A 22,304-nucleotide genomic window follows, 5' to 3' on the forward strand; every position below is an offset into this window, starting at 1 on the left:
GATCTGGAAACCCAAAGGAGCAGAAAAATCTGCCAGATCAAATTTTAAAAAATTCTCTTTCAGAGAGCTTTAACTGAAAGCCTTCGTTCATTTAATAAAGCTGATGTTATATGCCATTTGTTTGTTTACAAATGTTTTTTTTTTAGTGATTTTTGACTGGTAAGGCCACACATAGCCCTTAATAGAAAAGGTCTTGAATTGCTGGTCCTGCTGTTCCAAATAGGAGGCATTGTCATTTAAAAAAAAACAAACAAACTGGCATTTGTAGCTCATCTTGGAAAAGATAAATTGAGTTTATTAACAATTTTGGATTACATTTTCAGTAATGTGCCTGTCTGCAGAGTTACCCATATAACTTCAAGCATGCACAAGACCCGCCTGGTTTTTTTTGGGTTTTTTTTCACCCACAAAATAGCATGCATAAGTTGATGCTGAAGATTGGGTTGCTATCAGTTAAATAAATGTGCACATGTAACTTTACCCATTGCAAAAGGGGGCACAAAAGTTATGCACATAATAGTGTGCTATATATGTGCATAACTTTGTGAACATTCATTTATACATATAAATCCTTAACATGCCCCAGAAATACCTTCCGGAACACCCTCTTTTTTTTTTTCTTGTGCCAGTAAATTTGTGTAATGAACTTATGCACGTATTTTGAGGCAGTTGAAAGTTCACAACGTGTGCACATAGCTTTTATGTGTGTAACGCCTGATTTGATGCGCTTAGGTCCTGACTAAGCTTTGAAAAATCTACCCCTTTGTTTTTAGTATGATGGGAAGAAATTCAGTTGAGCCAGGAAGAAGGCGCCAATACGTGGTCTGCAGCCCGAGAGTATGGGAAGGGGAACACACCATTGCCTTGATTATGTTTCAGGAACTTTTCCCTTTCAGGATGTGATGGTGGTTGGAGAGCCAACCCTGATGGGGGGAGAGTTCGGGGATGAAGACGAGCGGCTGATTACGCGGCTGGAGAACACACAGTTTGATGCCGCCAACGGCATCGACGATGAGGACAGCTTCAACAACTCGCCCGCATTGGGCGCCAACAGCCCTTGGAACAGCAAACCACCTTCAAGCCAGGAAAGCAAGTCGGAGAACCCGACTTCACAGGCCTCACAGTAAAAAAAAAACAAAAACCATGGCAAAATGAAAAAAAAAAAATTACAATCTTAATGGTAAAAAAAAATAATAATAATAAAGGAAATGCGGAAGAATCCAATAAGTTGAGTAGAAATGTATCTACCTGTACATTTGAATACAAAAAAAAGAGAGAAAGTGAGAGGAAGGGCAGAGGTACTGGGGGACTCTTCTGCAAGGTAAGCCAGGGACCTGGAAAATTCTGCTTTACCCCCATCTTGCATGTGGGAAATAAGATGATAATGGAGGTGGAGAGAGTTGTGTGCAGATGAGGTGGAGTAAGCAGTCCATGAGGGAGCTAGCACATGTAGGACTCATCCAGCATTAGAGTCTGGTGTTTGGCCCTTAGTTGCCCGTGGCAGTCTCCCCTACCCGGTAATAGCTCTCAACATGTTAAACATTTTATACAGAGATGAGAAGTTTAATTTATTTCATGTTTGAGTTTTGTTTTTTTGGTTTCATTTTTGGTTGTGTCCACAATTTAGAGGCAGAGAAATAAGGAAATGTATGAGTATGCAGAATGTTGTTAACACAGATAAAAAGAGGGGCGGCAAACCCATTTTTAAGCAATGTATTTGCAATCAGGTAGGAATGCCATACAAGTGTCAACCTCCTCAAGAAGATGATAGAGGTACCATGTAAAGATTCAACTATTTTAGGGGAACTATGGATTCATATGCCCAGACATTATTGGTAATGTCCTAACTGCCTTTATACATCATTTTCCACGAAGAGTAAAAGTTAAAATATATTAGCCAAACCACCAAGCAATTGGAATGATTTTGCAAATATAGCCCCATAATGAACCTACCAGTATTCAGATTTTAAAGATTTTTTTTCTTTTCCCCTGTCTAAAATGTCTGTCCTGTTCTCTTTAACTCAAAATCTTATTTTTAAAAAAGCCATATTTTTCCCTTTTATAGCAGTAATAAGCATTTTTGTGTCTTGGACATTCACTTTTTTGTTGTTGTTTTAAGGGGTTGGCCTTCTCCCTCTGAGCTTCAGATTTGGAGGGGATGTTAAAATTCTTCCAAGGGTTTGTGCCTCTCTAAGAAGGAAAAGCCATACCTAAGTCATTGCAGGTCCATGTTTTGGGGTGATGGGTTTCATTTTGATGCTTTTCTTTTCACACAGTTAGCTGCTTGCATGCAGAAGAGGAGGGTAGTGTAGCAGCATTGTATTTCACCCTGACTTCAAGAGGAAATTTTAAAAGTTAATGTACGACACATCACCAGATCTTTTGGGGTTTTGAGAACAAACTAAACAGAATTGGGTGGTGAGGTCAAGGGTTGGGTTGCTCTTTTTTTCCAGCAGAATTTGAGGGATTGAAAATATGATACACAACCAGCTTATGTTGTAATTTTGCAGGCTAAGAGCGTAAGAACAGTGCGTGGAATGGGAAAAGTCTTTATAGGCATCCAAAAATCCATAGGCAGGAGTCCTTTGTATTCATATACTTTAGGGGATCTGTGGTGATGGCTGGCAAGGCGCGCATTGCACAGCAGCAAAGACATCCCACACTGGACCCTCGTTTCCTTGCAGTCCCATGCTCCCAGTGCCGCCTCCTGAAGTTTGGTTTTGTTTTTTTTTTTAAATAATATTAAAAACAGTAAGTTAAAAAAAAAAATGGATGTCTTGATTTTGTACTGGCTTATTATATATATCTGGGGAGTCCTGTTTTATACAGTTCAGAAAGCTTCAAACCAAGGAGAGACTTTGCAAAATTCCTTTTTAATCCCTCAAGGGGAGAGACATTTTTAGTGGGTTTTTTCTTCTTTTTTTTTTTGTTTCCCCTAAATGTAAACTTGTGTGCTGTTCTCTACCTACTGTCCCCTCCCTCCCCACCTGTTCCTCTTGGGTTCATGTACCTCGTGCTTGTAAATTTTCGCTCGGTAGAAGCAGTGTGTAATGCTGGTCTTTATTGTGTTATCATTAGAGCAGATGCCTCCTTTGATGTAAAGGGAAAAAGGGAATGAATACCCTGTCACATCCACCCCTCCTGGGGCTTCTGAGAGAAACAAGGCATGGGGAAAGGAGGACAGGTGTGGTCACCAGTTCACAGTGCCATTTTCATATCATCAAACAGAATTGGGCCCTTGGTGCTTACAGAGTATTGTAACCTGCATGAAAATTAACTGAGATATCCCTTAGATGTTATGGGAAACCATTTTTTTTAAAACTTTAAGCCACTATGTGTGTGTTTTCCAGGCACTAATCCAGCTTCTAATAATGTTTTGCCTTTTTCTATTGAAACCATGATCTGTCTCATTCTTATGTTTAACCACTGTATTCCTTCTCCCAGGAGTTTGTGTTCTCCTCTTTCATGTTAACTTTGCCAAGAAGGTAACAGCTGCTTGGAGTGCTGCTGCAGTTTGGGGGTTCTTTAACCATGACCTCTGTAGGAGCACTCTGTTTATCAAATATAATAAAGGACCAAGTACCTTGGAGATCAGCGGAGGGTAAAACTGAGGCCAGTCAGTCTAGTTGATGGAAGGAAAAGTATTGTCTTCATGAAAACCTACATCTTTTGATGTCTTACAGATTTTGTTTTTAAATTAATTTTGTAACTTTCTGGAAGCATGTATGGAAGTGTAATATTGAGGAGGGAACCTTTAGAGCAGTAGATATATACAGAGGATGGTACGATTTTTACCATTTTTTTCTTTTTAAGGACTCTGGTTCTGATGTTCTTTGTGAAATGGTGACACATACTCTTCCCCTCCCCAGTTGCCATGTAGACTCTGCCAACATCAGAGCATTCAAAGGACTTTTACTTTTGCATAGTTTGTGCCATTTATGAGTCATGTATGGTACCAATAAAAATGAGCTTTCAGTTTTGTGCTGTCCTTTCAGTTATTATAACAATGTGAGTATTGCTGTCAATGTGTAAAGCTCTGTACAAGATGTATCACATTGCTGCACAGTATGGAGCTTATGATTTGTTTAAACACAGAGTAGGGTTAAGATCACACACTGAATGATAGAGAGGGAAAATGACTGTATCCAGGGCTCAGTAACAACCTGCGAATTATCAGCTAGAAAACACATCCAGCCCTGCCATTTTAAGAAAAATGCAGTTTTGCTGGTATATGGAATCTTAAACTGTCTGGCTTCAAGACAATATGTTATCAAATGAAAACAAAAGATGGAAATATGTTCATTTTAGCATTGGAGTACTGCTTTTAATCACATAATTCTGTGTGGCTGAAGGATACTATTACTTTATAGGAAGCTGTTTTGAGCCTACAAAACACTAAATAAAGAACTGCAGCTCTGAACAGTTAGCCAAACGTGCTTCCATGGCAGCCTAGTGGCTGTAACATGCAAAGGGACCTGGGTTTGATTCCTGGGCCTAGCTTGTGCTGCCTAAGCTGGCTGGTCCTGAGGATGGTACAGAGACATTCACAGCCCCTGAGGGAAAGAGTTCCAGCAATCATATAATGACAACACACATTATCCAAACTTGGGTCCCATGCTTATCCCAGGACAAGCAGGATGCTAGTCCTCACATATGGGTGACATCACTGACAGAGCCCTATCATGGAAACCTTTCTGTCAAAGTTTCTAGAAACTTTTGACTGGCACACTGAGCATGCCCAGCATGCCATGATATTCTCAGCCACAGGGGTCTCCCTTCAGTCTCATTTTTCCGTGCTGCTTTTGGCATCGCGGAGCAGGAGCCCTGTATGAACTTCTTCACACAATCTCTGACTAAAAATCAGATTAAATTAATTTTTCTCTCCCACAACGGGGTCTCTCTCACTTGGTCTCTCTCACTTTACCACTGGCCGATGAGTACAATAATTCCTTTCCGACTCATTTGAGTTTTATAAATTTTTTGTCAGATATCCATTGACGGCTGTAGCGGATTATCATGGCCACGGGATTTAAAAAATGTCCCAAATGTAATTGGACCATGTCAATTACGGATCCACGCCTCGAATGTGTACTTTGTTTGGGCCAGTCTCATGATGTTTCATCCTGCCCGAAATGTGCAGAAATGACCGCTAAAGGTCGCAAAGCATGGCAAGAAAAGATGGAACATTTGTTCCACCTTAAACTATTACCTTCCACATCGACGTCCACTCAGTCGTCTCTGGCTGGGGCGTCGAAAAGGATAATCCTTAAAAAAACAAAACAAAAAAAAAATGTTGTCTGGAGGGTTCAGGGGATCGCTCATCACCGACCCCCATCTGCGGCATTGATCAAGTCGACATCGGGCATAGAAAAAACCTCGGAGCATCAGCATCGACATCCTTCGATTCCAGAATCTCTCTTATCCCCAGAGAAGTCAACAGCTAAGCGGCCTCACTTACAAGAAACACTGAGGCCTTCGACACAGAGGCGTTCACCTTGTATCGAGGTGCCAGACATCGAACCTCCACAGGGCCCTGTGGTAGGACCGATGACGCCCCCACCGCCACCACGTATAGCTGCTCTGCCTGCAACAGCTGTTACGGAGGAACTGAGTGGATCCATCCGCCAGGCGGTGAGAGAAGCACTCCAGGAGCATTGACCATCGATACAGACGCAGATACCCTCACCAAAGCCAACACCATTGTCGATGCCGATGCCCACGCCTCTGTCGATGCCGACGCCAGCACAGATGCCCGTGCCGATACCGATACCCACGTCTGCCGGGGCCATCCCCAAAAACAGGACCAACACCGATGCCAGTACCCATGCCTGGGGCTCCAGAGCAACTGGAATTCTCCATATTTAAAATGTTGATGGATAGACTCGACGTTCTCGTCGGTGCCATCCCACCGTAACCCATCCCTACTAATCCTAGGGGAATAGAGGATGTTCCTGGACAAAACCCCTTTGATAATTCTCAACCGGGACCTTCAGGACTCTTCAGATCACTGGCTCCATCACTTCCACTGAGGTCTTCTCCTACTTCTCCTTCAAAACAAATGCCATACGACTCATGGGAGGAGAGAAATACTGATTCCTCATCTGAAAGCTTTATGTCTGAGCCATCTCCTCCTGAAGGAAGGAAAAAGTCTCCACCAGAAGACTTGTCCTTCACTAATTTCATAAAAGATAGGCAGACACAATTCCTTTCAACTTAATGTCTGAGCAGGATACATGGCAGCAAACTTTAGAAGTCTTACAATTCGTAGATCCACCCAAAGAGGTCCTGGCCATTCCTATCCATGAAGTACTTTTGGAATACAACACAGGCTCTGGGAACATCCATGTTCTGTTCCACCAATTAATAAGAGTGGACACTACATATCTTGTCCAACATGTTCCTGGTTACCAAAAGTCACAGTTACTGCATCAATCTGTAGTAGTTGAGTCGGCTCAAAAGAAATCCAAAAGAGTTCGACCTCATTCCTCTACTCTACCAGGAAAGGAACATCAATTCCTGGACTTTCTAGGGAGAAAGGTATTCCAAGGAGCCATGCTTAAATCCAGGATAGCGTCTAACCAACTATATATGATGCCATACCAAAGGAATCTATGGAAGCAGATGCAGGAACTCACTGACTCCTACCTCAACAGTACCAGGATGCGGCTCAGGCTATCATACATAAAGGACTTTAAGCTGGAAAGCATGGAGTCCGAGCTGCCTATGACAACTTCGAAACAGCTTCGAGGGTGGCAGCCTCAGGAATCAGTGCATGCCGCTGGGCCTGGCTAAAAGCCTCTGACCTCAGGCCCAAGTACAGGATAAGCTGGTGGATTTACCCTGCATAGGTGACAACCTGTTTGGGTCAAAGGTCCAGGACGCAGTAGCCCAATTAAAAGAACACACGGAGACATTGCGCCAACTATCATCAGACCCACAAGACTCTTCCTCATCAATGTCTTGCTGTCCACCAAGGAAAGAAACCAGGAAACCTTTCTATAGGCAGAGACAGTATTATCCACCGGCATCCAGGGGTAGATCTTCTCGCCCACAGCAAAGATCTCAGCCCAGACAGCCTAGAACCGCTAGGCCTTAACCGCCACCGCAGACGTCCCGTCCCATCAGAGAGCAAAAGCCGTCTCCTCAATCCCAAACCGAACTTGCCAGTAGGAGGTCAAGTTTCTTCCTTCTACAACCATTGGTTACAGATGATAACAGACCAATGGGTACTCTCAGTAATATCACAAGGTTACCAACTCAGTTTCCTCCCAATTCCAAGAAACTCTCCTCCAAAACCTTTTTCGCACAACGAAAATCACATAATTCATCTGCAAGCAGAATTATCCACCCTTCTGAGAACCAGAGCAATAGAACCGGTGCCCCGGCCTCAGCAGGGCAGAGTATTCTACTCCCGCTATTTCCTCATTCCAAAGAAAACAGGAGGCCTATGTCCCATCCTAGACCTCAGAAATCTCAACAAAAGTTTAAGATGGTTTCTTTAGGCACCATGCTTCCCCTTCTTCAAACAGGAGATTGGCTTTGTTCTCTGGATCTACAAGATGCTTACGCTCACATTCCAATATTCCCTCCTCATCGCAAGTATCTGCATTTCCTGGTGGGTCAACAGCATTTCCAGTACAGAGTACTGCCATTCAGACTTGCCTCAACTCCCAGAGTGTTCATGAAATGCCTGGCAGTAGTAGCAGACAGTTACACAAGGAAAGTGTACATGTTTTCCCCTACCTAGACAACTGGCTCATCAGGAGTCAGTCTCAACAAGAAGCTCTGGCTTCTCTCAGTCGAACGATTACTCTGCTACACTCGATGGGTTTTCTCATCAATTACCAAAAGTCCCATCTCATCCCGTCTCACGTACTTCAATTCATCGGAGCAGACTTGAACACCATCCTTTCAAGAGCTTTCCTACCCGAAGATCGGACAGAAACACTCTCCCTATTTGCAAACTCGCTACACTCGCAGAAACAAGCGACAGTTCATCAGTTTCTCACTTTACTAGGCCACATGGCCTCCACGGTTGATGTCACTCCTATGGCAAGACTGGCCATGAGAATGATCCAATGGACATTAAGGTCACAATGGATACAAGCCATTCAACCACTGTCTTCTCCAATTCAAGTAACCCACCAGCTACGTTCATCTCTCCTTTGGTGGGCAAACAGGGACAACTTGTGCAAGGGCCTACCCTTCCAACAACCAGTCCCACAGATAACTTTAACTACAGATGCATCCACCTTAGGTTGGTGAGCTCACATAGACAATCTCCAAACCCAGGGTACTTGGACAAAACTCGAAGCAACATTTCAAATCAATTTCCTGGAACTTCGAGCTATACGTTATGCTCTACATGCATTCAAGGACTGCCTTTCACATAAGACTGTTCTGATTCAAACCGACAATACAGTAGCCATGTGGTATCTGAACAAACAAGGAGGTACAGGCTTGTATCTCCTTTGTCAAGAAGCAGCACAGATTTGGGACTGGGCCCTAACACATTCCATGTTTCTCCAGGCCACTTATCTAGCAGGCATCCACAACGTAGTTGCAGATCGCCTCAGTCGTCAGTTCCAACCTCACGAGTGGTCCCTGGATCCCTTAGTAGCGACCAGGATTTTTCAACATTGGGATCAACCAATAATAGCTTGATTTTGCATCACACCTTAATCACAAAGTGGATAACTTCTGCTCTCTGCACAAACAGTCAGCCAAGGATGCCTTTGCTTGCCCTTGGAACTCAGGTCTTTTATACGTGTATCCTCCGATACCGCTAATAACCAAAACTCCAGTGAAGCTACAACAGGACAAGGGGTCCATGATCCTAATAGCCCCACATTGGCCTTGACAAATGTGGTTTCCCATACTTCTTGACTTCTCAATCGCAGAGCCAATTCACCTGGGCACAGCACCCACTCTCATAACTCAAGATCAGGGCAGGTTGCGCCATCCCAACCTTCAATCCCTATCTCTGACAGCATGGATGTTGAAACCTTGATCTTACAACCACTCAATCTTTCAACTAATGTCTCTCAACTGCTTATAGCTTCACGTAAACCTTCCACACGAAAGAACTATTCTTTGAAATGGAAAAGATTTACTTTGTGGTGCGCACAAAAGGGCATTGACCCTTTCTCCTGCCTCACACCTTCTTTGCTAGACTACTTATATCATCTTTCAGACTCTGGTCTCCAGACCTCATCTGCATGAGTACATTTAAGTGCAATCTTGGCTTACCATAATAAGATGGGAGATGCACCCATATCCATACAACCTCTTGTTAGTAGATTTATGAGAGGTTTAATTCACTTTAAACCACCAATACGGCCACCAGTCACAGAATGAGACCTTAATCTGGTGTTAAAAAGGCTCATGCATTCTCCTTTTGAACCCATGAATTCCTGTGATGTTAAATTTCTCACATGGAAGACTATCTTCCTCATAGCCATTACATTGGCTAGAAGGGTTAGTGAGTTACAAGCACGTGTCACGTACTCACCCTATACAAAATTCCTACATGACAGAGTGATTCTCCGTACACATCCAAAATTCCTCCCCAAGGTAGTTACGGAATTCCACTTGAACCAATCCATAGTTTTGCCCACATTCTTCCCAAGGCCTCACTCTCACCAAGATGAAAGGACTTTTCATACCTTGGACTGTAAACATGCTCTAGCATATTACTTAGACCGCACTGCAGTCCCCAGGAAATCCACTCAACTTTTTGTTTCTTTTGATCCAAACAAACCAGGTAACCCAGTGGGCAAACACGCTCTCTCCAACTGGTTAGCAGATTGCATAGAATTCTGTTATGGAAAAGCAGGCCTCCCTCTCCAAGGGTGAGTAAAGGCACATTCAGTAAGAGCAATGTCAACATCAGTAGCACACTATCGTTCAGTGCCAATTCTTGACATATGTAAAGCGGCAACATCGAGTTCTCTTCACATCTTTGCAGCTCATTACTGTTTGGACAAAGACAGACGACAGGATTCAGCCTACGGACAATCTGTCTTACAGAACTTGTTTCCAGTATAATCCCAACTCCTCCTACATCCAACCTGCTGTGATGTTTGGCTGCCTCATTTTTCCAACAATACTTTAATGTTGCTTCACTACACAATGACTCAGCCTCTAGCTTGCTAATCACCCATCTGTGAGGACTAGCATCCTGCTTGTCCTGGGATAAAGCAAAATTGCTTACCTTGTAATAGGTGTAATCCCAGGACAGCAGGATGTAGTCCTCAAGAAACCCACCCGCCACCCTGTGGAGTTGGGTCCGATACGTTTTATTTTTTGCTAAAGCTTATTGCTAACTATGAGACTGAAGGGAGACCCCTGTGGCTGAGAATATCATGGCATGCTGGGCATGCTCAGTGGGCTCAGTGTGCCAGTCAAAAGTTTCTAGAAACTTTGACAGAAAGTTTTCTGTGATAGGGCTCAGTCAGTGACGTCACCCATATGTGAGGACTATATCCTGCTGTCCTGGGATAACACCTATTACAAGGTAAGCAATTTTGCTTTACGTACTCCAGAGAGAGCTACAGCCCTTAACCAAGAACTGTCGCTACAATGACTAGGTAAAATAAATTGGAAGGGGATATAAAATAAGGGGGAAAACTCTTCTCCCTCTCATAGGAAGGCTAATTGTGCTATAGCCCAACAGAGGCTGCTTCTAACTGAACAGGATCCCTGAAGGGGCAGGAGGAAATAGATGGCTCAAAACAAACATGATTTGAGCCTTAAAAAGGAGGGACACATAAATACATCATCTTATTCATTTCTACCTGTAACTCCTTGCTTATCTGTTTTGGGGGGGTTTTTTTTCTCCACCATATTGCAAATTATGGACAATGTAGGAAGATCTTGCCAGCACTGTTAGACTCCGGTGGTCTCTATCTGTGTTTCAGCAGCTCAGCACCTCCATCACTCATGGATGGCTATTTTATTGATTGTTTTGCCTTAAGCACTGCAGATTCCTTGCAGCACATCTGCCAATCTATTTCTTCTCGTTTTCTACTCTACCTGACTCCAGCAGCCACTCTAAGTGATTGAGACACACTCTCCTCTTGTAGATTAGTGCTCAAATGGTCTTTCCTCCTGCTTTCCAATCTAGAGTGGGGTCTGAGGGCAAAGGGCTGCTCTGTGGTGCTGTCCCTCAGTCATACCACAGGAGAAAAACTGGTGTCAAATTTGGCCAACAACACTTAATATTTCCCAATACCTGATGTCTCTAACAGAGGAATGGTTCTATACTCTTCTATGCTTAATGCCTGGAAGGAATGGTGTGGGCAGCATTCGAGTGAGATGCCACCAATCCACACAAATTAGGTGGTGATATCTGATAGCGCTGTCAGTCATCCTCTCCTAGCCCAGAAACTTCTTTGAGTGTATTCTGGGCATGCATGGGAGTTCAGTCTAATTTCATCCACTTCACAAATAGACTCTTTTCTTGTGACAGCCCCAATCTCCCCCCCCCCCCCCCCCCCCCCAAAAAAAAAAGGGTATTCTATTAAACGAAATATCATCAAAGATGTCTTCAGCCAGAAAGGGAAAAAGCTTTTTCAAGTCCTATGAAGCGTGCTGCCACAAAATAGCTTCAGCAGACAAGCACAGCCCAGATTTGATAGCATAATATGCAGACTCTGAGGCAGAATGTCTTTTCTACTATCTCCTGTGTCAGTGTCATCTTCCCCACTTCCTTATGAAGCACCAGTTGTCAATTTTGAAAATCTAGAAACAAATCACAGAGGGGGTCAATAATAATTCTAGTGGCTGTACAGTCCCTGAAGCAGTGTTTGCATGTCGGGCTGTGAATAATGAAGTAGAAGTAGTTTCCTTTTCATTTTTTATGAGCATAGAAAATGTAAAAGATACAAATCGCTTATCGCTTGGAGAGACCGATGATTACACATGACCCCTGAACGGCAAAAAATGTCAAATGACAAAGTACCATGAGGTGTTATGATGGTCTTGTTACAGAATGTAAATAAATGGTGAATAAAACGGAATGGTGAATAAAACGGAAAATGTCATAATGCCTCTGTATCGCTCCATGGTGAGACCGCACCTTGAATACTGTGTACAATTCTGGTCGCCGCATCTCAAAAAAGATATAATTGTGATGGAGAAGGTACAGAGAAGGGCTAGCAAAATGATAAGGGAAATGGAACAGCTCCCCTATGAGAAAAGACTAAAGAGGTTAGGACTTTTCAGTTTGGAGAAGAGACGACTGAGGGGGGATATGATAGAGGTGTTTAAAATCATGAGAGGTCTAGAACGGGTAGATGTGAATCGATTATTTACTCTTTCGGATAATAGAAAGACTAGGGGGCACTCCATGAAGTTAGCATGGGGCACATTTAAAACTAATCGGAGAAAGTTCTTTTTTACTCAACGCACAATTAAACTCTGGAATTTGTTGCCAGAGGATGTGGTTAGTGCAGTTAGTATAGCTGTGTTTAAAAAAGGATTGGATAAGTTCTTGGAGGAGAAGTCCATTACCTGCTATTAAGTTCACTTAGAGAATAGCCACTGCCATTAGCAATGGTAACATGGAATAGACTTAGTTTTTGGGTACTTGCCAGGTTCTTATGGCCTGGATTGGCCACTGTTGGAAACAGAATGCTGGGCTTGATGGACCCCTGGTCTGACCCAGTGTGGCATTTTCTTATGTTTCTTATGTCTAAGGAAATTGAATGGGAAAGATGCCAATGTCCTAAAGGCTTTGTAATTGAGAAATTTGTTTATCAGATGTTTTTACATTTTTGTACTCTACTGATCTCTAGTTGACTGGACTATTTTTTGTGTGTGATTGGCAGAGCCATCTGCACCATAAAATACTGCAAAGACTTCTGCACAGACTGCATGGTGCCGAGAGAAAAATGGCATGGATCACCCCCATCACATACAGCTCTTTTGGATTACTACATCCCAGATCCATGACTCTGCACTTTGTGGCATTGAATCCCAGCTACCACATCTTTGACTACTGTTCAAGCTTTCTTAAATCACTTTTCATTCTCTCTACTCCTTCCAGCATGTCCACTCTGTTGCAGATCTTAGTATCATCCACAAATAGACAAACTTTACTGTCCATCCCTTTCGCAATGCCACTCACAAAGATATTTAAGAGAGCCAGTCCCTAAACCAATCCTTGTGGCACTCCACTTAACACTATTTTTTTCTTCAGAGTAGGTTCTATTTACTATTACCTGCTGTCTCCAGTCAGTCAACCACTCCACCATCTTGGCACCAAATCCCAAGCTTCTCATTTTATTCACAAGCCTCCTAGGCAGGACCATATCAAAAGCTTTGCTGAAACCCTTCCCAGTTATTACCTCCTGTTTCAATTGTTCCTTATTCCTATTTAATCAAATGTTTCCTGTACATTAGGCATCTGTACATAGCATTCCTCTTTTCCGCTTTATTCCCTCCCTTTTACCTCTGTTATCTATACCTCTCCCCCCTTCCCCCCTTATCCCCCTTTTCCCACCCACCTCCTACCCCTTCCCTTTCTCCCCCCCCTACCCCCCTCAAATCTCTATTCCTTGGTTCCATTTATTGTTTATTTTGTTGTATTTGGTTTTGGGTTTGTTTTTGCTCTTGCGTTAGTTTTTTCATACTGTTTTATTGTCATTTTGTTATACTGTATCTCCCACCTGAGTTCATTGTAAACCGGCATGATGTGCTTCACGAATGTCGGTAGATAAAAGTTAATAAATAAATAAAATAAATAAATAAATCCAAGTAAACCACAGAGTGCTCTTCCTTGATCCAATTCTCAATCAAAAAAATCAATTATATTTGTCTGAAAGGACTTCCCCTGGTGAATCCATGCTGCCTTGGATCCAGCAACTTACTAGTTCGTAGATATTCTTTCTTTCAGCAGTCTCCATTAATTTTCCCACCACAGAGTTGAGTCTATTCGGCCTTTTCTCTGCTACCACTCTTATGAAGCAGAAACACAACCACTATTCTCCAATCACATGGCACCACTCTCATTTCCAGGGATCTATTGAAGAGGTCTCAGCAGACCTGCAAGGTCAACTCTAAGCTCCCATAGTATCCTGGGATGTACCTCATCCAGCCCCATAGCCTTGTCTACTTTCAGTCTTCCTAGCTTTTCCCATACATTCTCTTCTGTAAAAGGAATTGTCTACCCCATTCCTATCTACGATCTTGTCACCCAGCAATAGTCCTTTAGGGTCATCTTTAGTGAATACTGAACTGAAGTATTTGTTTAATATTTCTGCTATTTCTTTGTCTCTACATATTGCTCCTTGTCATCTTTCAGTTTCACTATATCCCTTCAGGCCTTCCATCTTTCTCTGATATTTCTGAAAAATGTTTTGTTACCTCTCTTTGGCAATCCTTTCTTCAACTTTACTTTTTCAATCCCTCATTTCATCTCCCTCATTTTCAACAAGAATTCTTCCCTGTGTTCCCCTTTTTGGGATCCTTTATACTTCCTAAATGCTATTTCTTATGCCTTTATTTTTTCAGCCACCTCCTTTGAGAACCAAATCTGGTTTTTTTTTTTCTTATAAATTTGTTTACTTTTCTAACATAGATTTGTTGCCTTTGCAATAGCTTCTTTTATTTTGGCCCACTGTTCCACCTTGCCCATTTTTTTTCCCAGTTTTCTAGTTCTTCCTTCAGGTACATCCCTATTTTGTCAAAGTCCATATTTATGAAATTCAAAACTCAGTATGGTTTGATATAAATAAGATACAATCTGACAATCACTGTCCAGACAGAGACATTATCCCTGTTAGTGAGCACTAGGTTGAGTATCACACCCTCCCATGTGGGTTCCATTACCATTTGTTTGAGCAGAACCTGTTGAAAGGTATCCAGTTTCTCTATACTTCTTGTAGATTCCACAGCTGGGATACTTCAATCCACATCTGGCATATTAAAATCTCCAACAATCAACATTTCTCCTTTCTTTCCCACCTTTTGGATGTCTTTCACCAGATCTTGATCCATGTCTTCGGTTTGGATTGGAGGCCTGTGGACCACACCAGTGTAAATGCAAAAACTGTTGTCCTGTTTTAGGATAGTCTATAATGCTTCCTCCCTATCCCACTTCACTTGTATTTCAGTTGCATTGATTTTGTGTTTGTCATAAAGTGCTACTCCCCCCTTTTCTGTCCTCTTGATTGTTCCTTAAGTTATAGCCTGGCCTAGCCCTATTCCCGTCCTGAGACTTCTTGAACAATGTCTCTGTAATGGTAATGTCAGTCTGCCTCTACCATTAGGGCCTGCAGATCTGGGATTCTGTTGTCCGGGCTACAAGATTAGTAGTCATAACTTTCCAGCTTTCCTCCCTTGGTTTGCTTATCTTCATAATCACCTTTTCTGCTCATTTGCTTAAGCATGGAATGTAGACTTGATTGATTTTGTTATTGTCTATTCTTGCTTTCTCTATTTCCTGGTGCTGGCATTCCAATTTTATTGGCCACCTTCTACTACCCCCATCCTGTAGTTTAAATGGCTGATGATGTATGACTGGAGTTTCTCACTTAGGATCTTCTTTTCTGCCACTGTCAAATATAGTATAAAGAAAGTCCCACAGTGCAATTAGAATGTAATAAGACATAGTATAAATTCCACTGAAAACCTGCCACCGTTAGGGCAAACCAAAATGTTAAGGTATGACCTTTATAGAAACACTCTAAGACCTCATCTATAAATTAGATGACTGATGTTCCAGATAGTGATGACCAGCTAATCATAAAGTCAGAGCAATTCTTTAAAGGTAAGTCTTAGTAATGCCCAATTCTACAAATATAGGTCATCCTTATTGTATAGTCTTTTACTATTCCAGCCTCCACTATTATAAAGGAATAGGTAACTGCCTACTCCTACTATTCCAGCCTCCAACATTGTAAAGGAGTAAGCAACTGCACAAAAGCCACAGGTTACAAAAAAAAAAAAAAAAAGCAAAGACATGAGCAATGCTTAGTTGGGGGGGAGTCCCAACTTCCCTGGCTGCTTTGTGATGCTTGTTCACAGCGAAAGCAAAGTTGCTTACCTGTTCTCTATGGATAGCATAATATATGCCATACAAGCCCTCCGTTCACCATGGGAAGTTGAAGACTGCTACTCCATAGACTGGAGAAGAGTTATTTACTCTTTTGGATAGTAGAAAGACTAGGGGGCACTCCATGAAGTTAGCATGGGGCACATTTAAAACTAATTGGAGAAAGTTCTTTTTTACTCAATGCACAATTAAACTCTGGAATTTGTTGCCAGAGGATGTGGTTAGTGCAGTTAGTATAGCGGTGTTTAAAAAAGGATTGGATTAGTTCTTGGAGGAGAAGTCCATTACCTGCTATTAAGTTCACTTAGAGAATAGCCACTGCCATTAGCAATGGTAACATGGAATAGACTTAGTTTTTGGGTACTTGCCAGGTTCTTATGGCCTGGATTGGCTACTGTTGGAAACAGGCTGCTGGGCTTGATGGACCCTTGGTCTGACCCAGTATGGCATTTTCTTATGTTCTTAACATAGGCAATCCCACGCATGCTAGAATATACTCAAACTTTCTGGGCTAGGAGAGAAAAATGATCAAGTTGGGGCCATCAGATGAGGTCACCCAACTTGTATGGCTCCCCTGCTATCTAGAGAGGACACCTGTTACTGGTAAGCAATTTGGCATTCTCCCCTACTGCTTGCTGTATCAACTGATATCTGATGTGTGAGCCAGTAATCACATCAGCATAACACTTGCACAGTTCACCAACAATTCACACATATTTATTTAGGAGCAGAATATACAAATTGTTATTAATAGCATAGGAAATAATAGCAGATAAAAGACAAAAATGGCCCATCTGTTCTGCCAAGTAAGGAGATCAGGATTGTAACTCCTGCTCTGTGCACATTACATCTCTCACCTTCTTTAGGGTTGTAATGGCTGATTTGTACAGGTAACATAGGGACACGAGACAGCCGTCCATGCCCCGCTTAATTTCTTTACCCCCCCTCCCCCTCTTACCCCTGTTCAATAAATGGACAACACCACAGTATGGCAGTAAATAAAGGCCGCAGTTTATTTACCCTAACCCGAGCCACAATCTTAACATAATTTCAAACAACATCAAATAACTTCCCCCCCCCCCTTCCTCTTCCTCCGCCGCTTGCCATTCTTCACTTACCACCGCGGCCCGATGGTAAGCTAGCTTATACCCCGCCCCCCCCCAACTCACCCCGCCTCGTCACCAGCGAGGGTAAGCTTGCGGCCTGAGCATCGGCCCCCTCTTGCTCTTTAGGCCTTCCCGTGTAGCAGCCCCCACGCTACACGAGCATTCCACCCCCCCTCCGAAATGCCCCTTCACAATTGCAAACAATACAATACATCTGGCTCGGGTTTTCCGCCCAACTGCGACGAACATTCAAACAATGCAGCATAAACATATACAACAGTATCACAGGGAGGGCGGGCGGGAAGCAAGAAACACCACCACCCGCTCCGCTGCCGAATTTCCAACTGACCTCAAACCCCCCATCTCCCTTGCCTAAACCCTCTGGGAACCAATGCCAGCACGGCGTTTAAACGTGCCGCGCTATCATTGGCTCCCCTACCCCCTCACCTTTTCCCGACCCCGCCGCCGTTGCCTAGCCACCCGCTCGCGCCCATGTTAACTTCGGCGTCCCCAGATAAACTTGGTTCGCCTTCCCTAACATAGGGACACGAGACAGCCGTCCATGCCCCGCTTAATTTCTTTACCCCCCCTCCCCCTCTTACCCCTGTTCAATAAATGGACAACACCACAGTATGGCAGTAAATAAAGGCCGCAGTTTATTTACCCTAACCCGAGCCACAATCTTAACATAATTTCAAACAACATCAAATAACTTCCCCCCCCCCCCCTTCCTCTTCCTCCGCCGCTTGCCATTCTTCACTTACCACCGCGGCCCGATGGTAAGCTAGCTTATACCCCGCCCCCCCCCCCAACTCACCCCGCCTCGTCACCAGCGAGGGTAAGCTTGCGGCCTGAGCATCGGCCCCCTCTTGCTCTTTAGGCCTTCCCGTGTAGCAGCCCCCACGCTACACGAGCATTCCACCCCCCCTCCGAAATGCCCCTTCACAATTGCAAACAATACAATACATCTGGCTCGGGTTTTCCGCCACTGACAAAGACAAAGCCTTTGTCTTGTCCCCCACTGCGGCCTCCCCTTCCCCTACGGAGCTTGAAGCTTCAGGCTATCCTAGAAATCATTATTAAATAAATCAAGCCCCACCTCGGATAGGTGAACCCCATCACCCAAAAAATATCCGCCCAACGTCTCCCACGACCACTGATGCCGGACCCAAAAACCTCCCTCCCGAACCAACCATTTCCCAATCTGCCTATTCAGCTTCTTCACACCATTACGCCATAAAGGCTGCTCGTGGTGTTTGATCCGTATGATCACGTCTGACCAACCCAATTTCGTATGCGGCAAGAAATTCAGCAGGAAAGCCAAATCTTTCCGCACAATTTTAAGCAGTTCTCTGCACGTCATTTTGCCGACATCATTGCCACCCAAATGGATGATAAGCCACCGGGGAACTCCCCAGGTGATGACATTGCCCCTTATGAACTCGCACAGTTCACCCCATCTCATGCCCCCTTTTCCAAACCATCGAACAGTAATATGCTTAGAATTCAAGTTCAGATTCTCTCCGTAAGGCCTCCTCCTGGCACGCGTATGCGCCCGATGGATAAAGGAATGGCCCACGATCCAAGCACATTCTCGTTTCGCCTCCCCCCCGACCGCATCTGCAAAACACAAAGTATACAAGTAAGTCCACAGGAAATCACCACTCCCACCACTGGAAACCACCACTCCCTGCACTGACTAAGGCCTCATTTGCGCACGTACCCCCGAAAAACCCCCGATTTCCACCGTCCCAAAGCCTGAATCCGCTCTGCTGACCAACCCATTTCCGCCGCCGTTGTGGCCGCTCCGATTCGGAACGAATGTGAGGTGTAACAACTCACCTCCCATCCCAGCTCCGCAACCACCCGCCGCAGGACAACCGCAAATTGATACATCGTCAATGGGGAACCATCCTCGTGGACCAAAAAATGACCCCCAACCTTCGGCCGAACAACAACATAATTCAAGGCTAACCTCACCGGGCAAACCGCCAAGCTGCTGGCGCGAATCAAAGAAATCCACGCGCCCTTACCCCTCTGATCCGTTTTTGATTTCCGAATCCGGAGCGTCACACGGTGCTCATAAATACACACGTCCTCTATCAATAAACCCGTCCCCCTAGCATCCGATTTAGATTTCGCAACCAACTCACCTACCCGAAACGCCCTGAAAAAAGCCCAAGCAAAAGCCAACCGAAACAATAATAACTCAAACTCGCCCCAGCACACCCGCCTCAACCCTTCAGCCAATCGGAGTAATTCGAGAAACCGAATTGGCCGCCTTTGGTCCTTCCGCCACCCATCCCCCCGTCTCCAACCATCCAATAGTTTTTTAACTCGAAAGCTACCCAACGGGTTACGCCATCCCTCCAATTTCTGAAAAAACGCAAACCCCGCTAACCGACTCCGGACCGAAGCTAACGAATACCCCTCCTGCTTAGCCCACAGAACAAACTGCGCCATCTCTTCATCCTGTACCTCACCCTGAACCCAACCCCTCGATAATAAAAATCGAGTCACAAGATCGCGCCCTACAACATAAGCTTTCCACGTCGCCGGAGCCACAGATCGCTGTATCAGGGTCCACTGCTCAGCCAGCCAAGGTGCCACAGATGGTCCGGAACGGCCTCTCCCTCCGCAGACGCCTGAGGAGCTTCTGCCCTGAAGACGTCCCACTTGAAACGAGAGAGAGCGTCTGCAATCAGGTTCAAGGTCCCCGGTACATGCCTAGCTCTTAAGGTGACGTTCCACTGAAGACACAAGACCACCACTTCCCGTAACAAGGCAGAAACTTTACTACATTTAGCCGATTGCTTGTTAACTACCTGAACTACACCTAAGTTGTCACACCACCACACCACTTTTTTGTTGGCCAACTCCGCCCCCCAAATCGTCAATGCTACCGTTATCGGAAAGAGCTCTAGGAAAGTTATGTTCCGCACCAATCCCTCCTCTCTCCAGCGAACTGGCCACCGTTCCGCACACCACCGACCCCGAAAGTATAACCCCATACCCGTCGCCCCTGCCGCGTCCGAAAACAGTTCCAATTCCACATTGGACACCGCAGCTTCCTGCATAACACATACCGAAGAGTTACCATGGTGCTTCATTTCCATCCTTGTGCCACTAGGGATCCTCCATTTATCTTGTGTTCTCTTGAATTCCATCACAAATGTTTTTCTTCACCTCCTCTGCTGCCATATTCTAGGCATCCACCACCTTTCTATGAAAAAATATTTATTGATAATCCTGAGTTGGCCCTGGAGTTTCATATCATAACAGCTTGTTCTACAGCTTCCTTTCCAATGGAGGTGGTTTGTTTTTTGTCTATTAATTTATATTATATTTTCTAAAGAGGAAAGGAGAAAGGGCAGTTATACATGTTTAGATCTTCAAGTATCAGCTTGTTTAAGGAAGAAAGCTTGCAGATACTGGAAGAGAGGTAATACTCTAGAAAAGCTAAGAGAAGCTGACAAAGTAGACAGAACGAATGGAAGAAAAAATAGCTAACACGGTAAAACATAGGTATGACTTTTTAGAAATGTTAGTGATAGGAGGAAGGGCAAAATTGGCATTGAGATTCAGGTGGAGAGGAATATGGTAGAGGCTGGTGAGGGAAAAGTGGAATAAATATTTGGTGTTCACGGAGGAAAGGCCAGTAGTAGGTTCACTGAAAATAGACCCAAATAGGATTAGAAGGGAGGAAAACTGGAAGCGATTTTCAGAAGACCTGTTTGGGAGGAACTAACTAACCAGATGGAATACATTAGCTGGTATTAAAGAAACACAAGTTCTGGCAGCTTTGCTGGCTAAACTTTTCAATGCTTCTTTAGAATTGAGAGAGGTAAATATGGTTCCTCTTCACAAAAGTAGAAATAAGGAGGAGGCTGACCTTGGTCATGACCAAATCAATAGAATCGCTACTAAAAAGAGGATAGTGCAGTTTCTGGAATCCAAAACATTATGAGATTTGAGGTGGGGTAGGTCTTGTCAGATGAATCTGATCAATTTCTTTGGGTGACTAGCATGATGGAGCTGTGGAGAAATTGATGTAATGAATTAGTTCTGCATAGGCAACTTATAAAGAAACTGATAGGCCTTGATATGGGCCCTGAAGTTACTGAGTGGGTTAGAAACTGGTTGAGTGGGAGGCAACAAAGGGTGGTGGTAAATGCAGTTCACAGTGAGGTGATGGGTGTTACTAATTAGTGTGCCTCAGGGATCAGTGCTCAGATCAGTTCTTTTCAGCATTTTTGTTTGTGATATTGCAGAAGAATGGGGAAAGTGCACGATATCAAAATCTGCAACGGTAGATGACGAAGGTATAGAAAATAGGTGGGATCTATTGAAGCTCAAGGAATGGGCTAGAGTTTGTCAACTAAGAATTAATGCTAAAAAAAATGTAGATTAATGGATTTCGGCTGCAAAAATCCAAGGGAGAGGTACCCTATAGGAGGTGAGGTGAAGTTCTATGTATGAAACAAGAGCAGGATCTGGGAGTGATTATATCTGATGACCTCAAGGTGGCCAAAAAGGTGGAGAAAGCGATGGCAAAAGCAAGAAAAATGCTTAGATCCATAGGGAGAGTAATGGGCAGGAGAAAAAAAGATGATCTTGCCTCTATGTAAGTCTGGTGAGATTTCATTTTGAATACTATCTGTACAATTCTGGAGCTTGTATCTTTGAAAGGATATAAATGGAGTCAGTTGAGATGGTGGCAACTAAAATAATTAATAGCCTTCATTATAAAGCATATGGGTATGGGCTTAAAGATTTGCAACAGCGTGGACACGCTTGAAGGAGTAGAGTGAATGAATACTGTTTTAAGAATGGTCAAAGATTTGGCAGCTGGGATTCAATGCCAAGAAGTGCAGAATTATGCACCTGAGATGCTGTAATCCAAAAGAGCTGTATGTGATTGGGGGGGAGGGGGTGCATGGACCATGAGAGGGATCTTGGGCTGATAGTGTCTGGTGATCTGAAAGTGGCAAAGCAATGTGACAAGGTGATAGCTAAAGCCAGATTGTGGGCTACATAGAGGAATAAAATGTGTGTTGCGATAACACGAGTGGATTGTAGTTGGGAACAAGTCAGATAAATGGAGATACAAACAAGAATACAGAATAACAAATGTTTCAAAA

The 22,304-nt window shown here is 43.8% G+C and overlaps 1 protein-coding gene and 1 long non-coding RNA gene across 12 annotated transcripts in view; one reads left to right on the plus strand and one right to left on the minus strand.

The window, feature by feature from the left end:
* Positions 1 to 3,979, plus strand: part of LDB1 (LIM domain binding 1) — a 308,817-nt gene extending 304,838 nt beyond the window's left edge. For 9 of the 11 annotated variants that reach the window (XM_029610197.1, XM_029610194.1, XM_029610190.1 and 6 more), the window contains one exon: positions 897 to 3,979. In XM_029610197.1, the coding sequence (XP_029466057.1) occupies positions 897 to 1,127 (231 nt within the window). In that variant the 3' untranslated portion in view covers positions 1,128 to 3,979. Of the gene's footprint in view, positions 1 to 773 lie in introns of all 11 variants that reach the window. The other 2 variants (XM_029610196.1, XM_029610198.1) reach the window with 2 other exon arrangements.
* Positions 1 to 22,304, minus strand: part of LOC115095891 — a 107,129-nt gene that overhangs the window by 13,114 nt on the left and 71,711 nt on the right. The window lies entirely within an intron of this gene.

The sequence above is a fragment of the Rhinatrema bivittatum genome, chromosome 7 (genome assembly GCF_901001135.1).
Source record: "Rhinatrema bivittatum chromosome 7, aRhiBiv1.1, whole genome shotgun sequence".
Taxonomy (NCBI): domain Eukaryota; kingdom Metazoa; phylum Chordata; class Amphibia; order Gymnophiona; family Rhinatrematidae; genus Rhinatrema; species Rhinatrema bivittatum.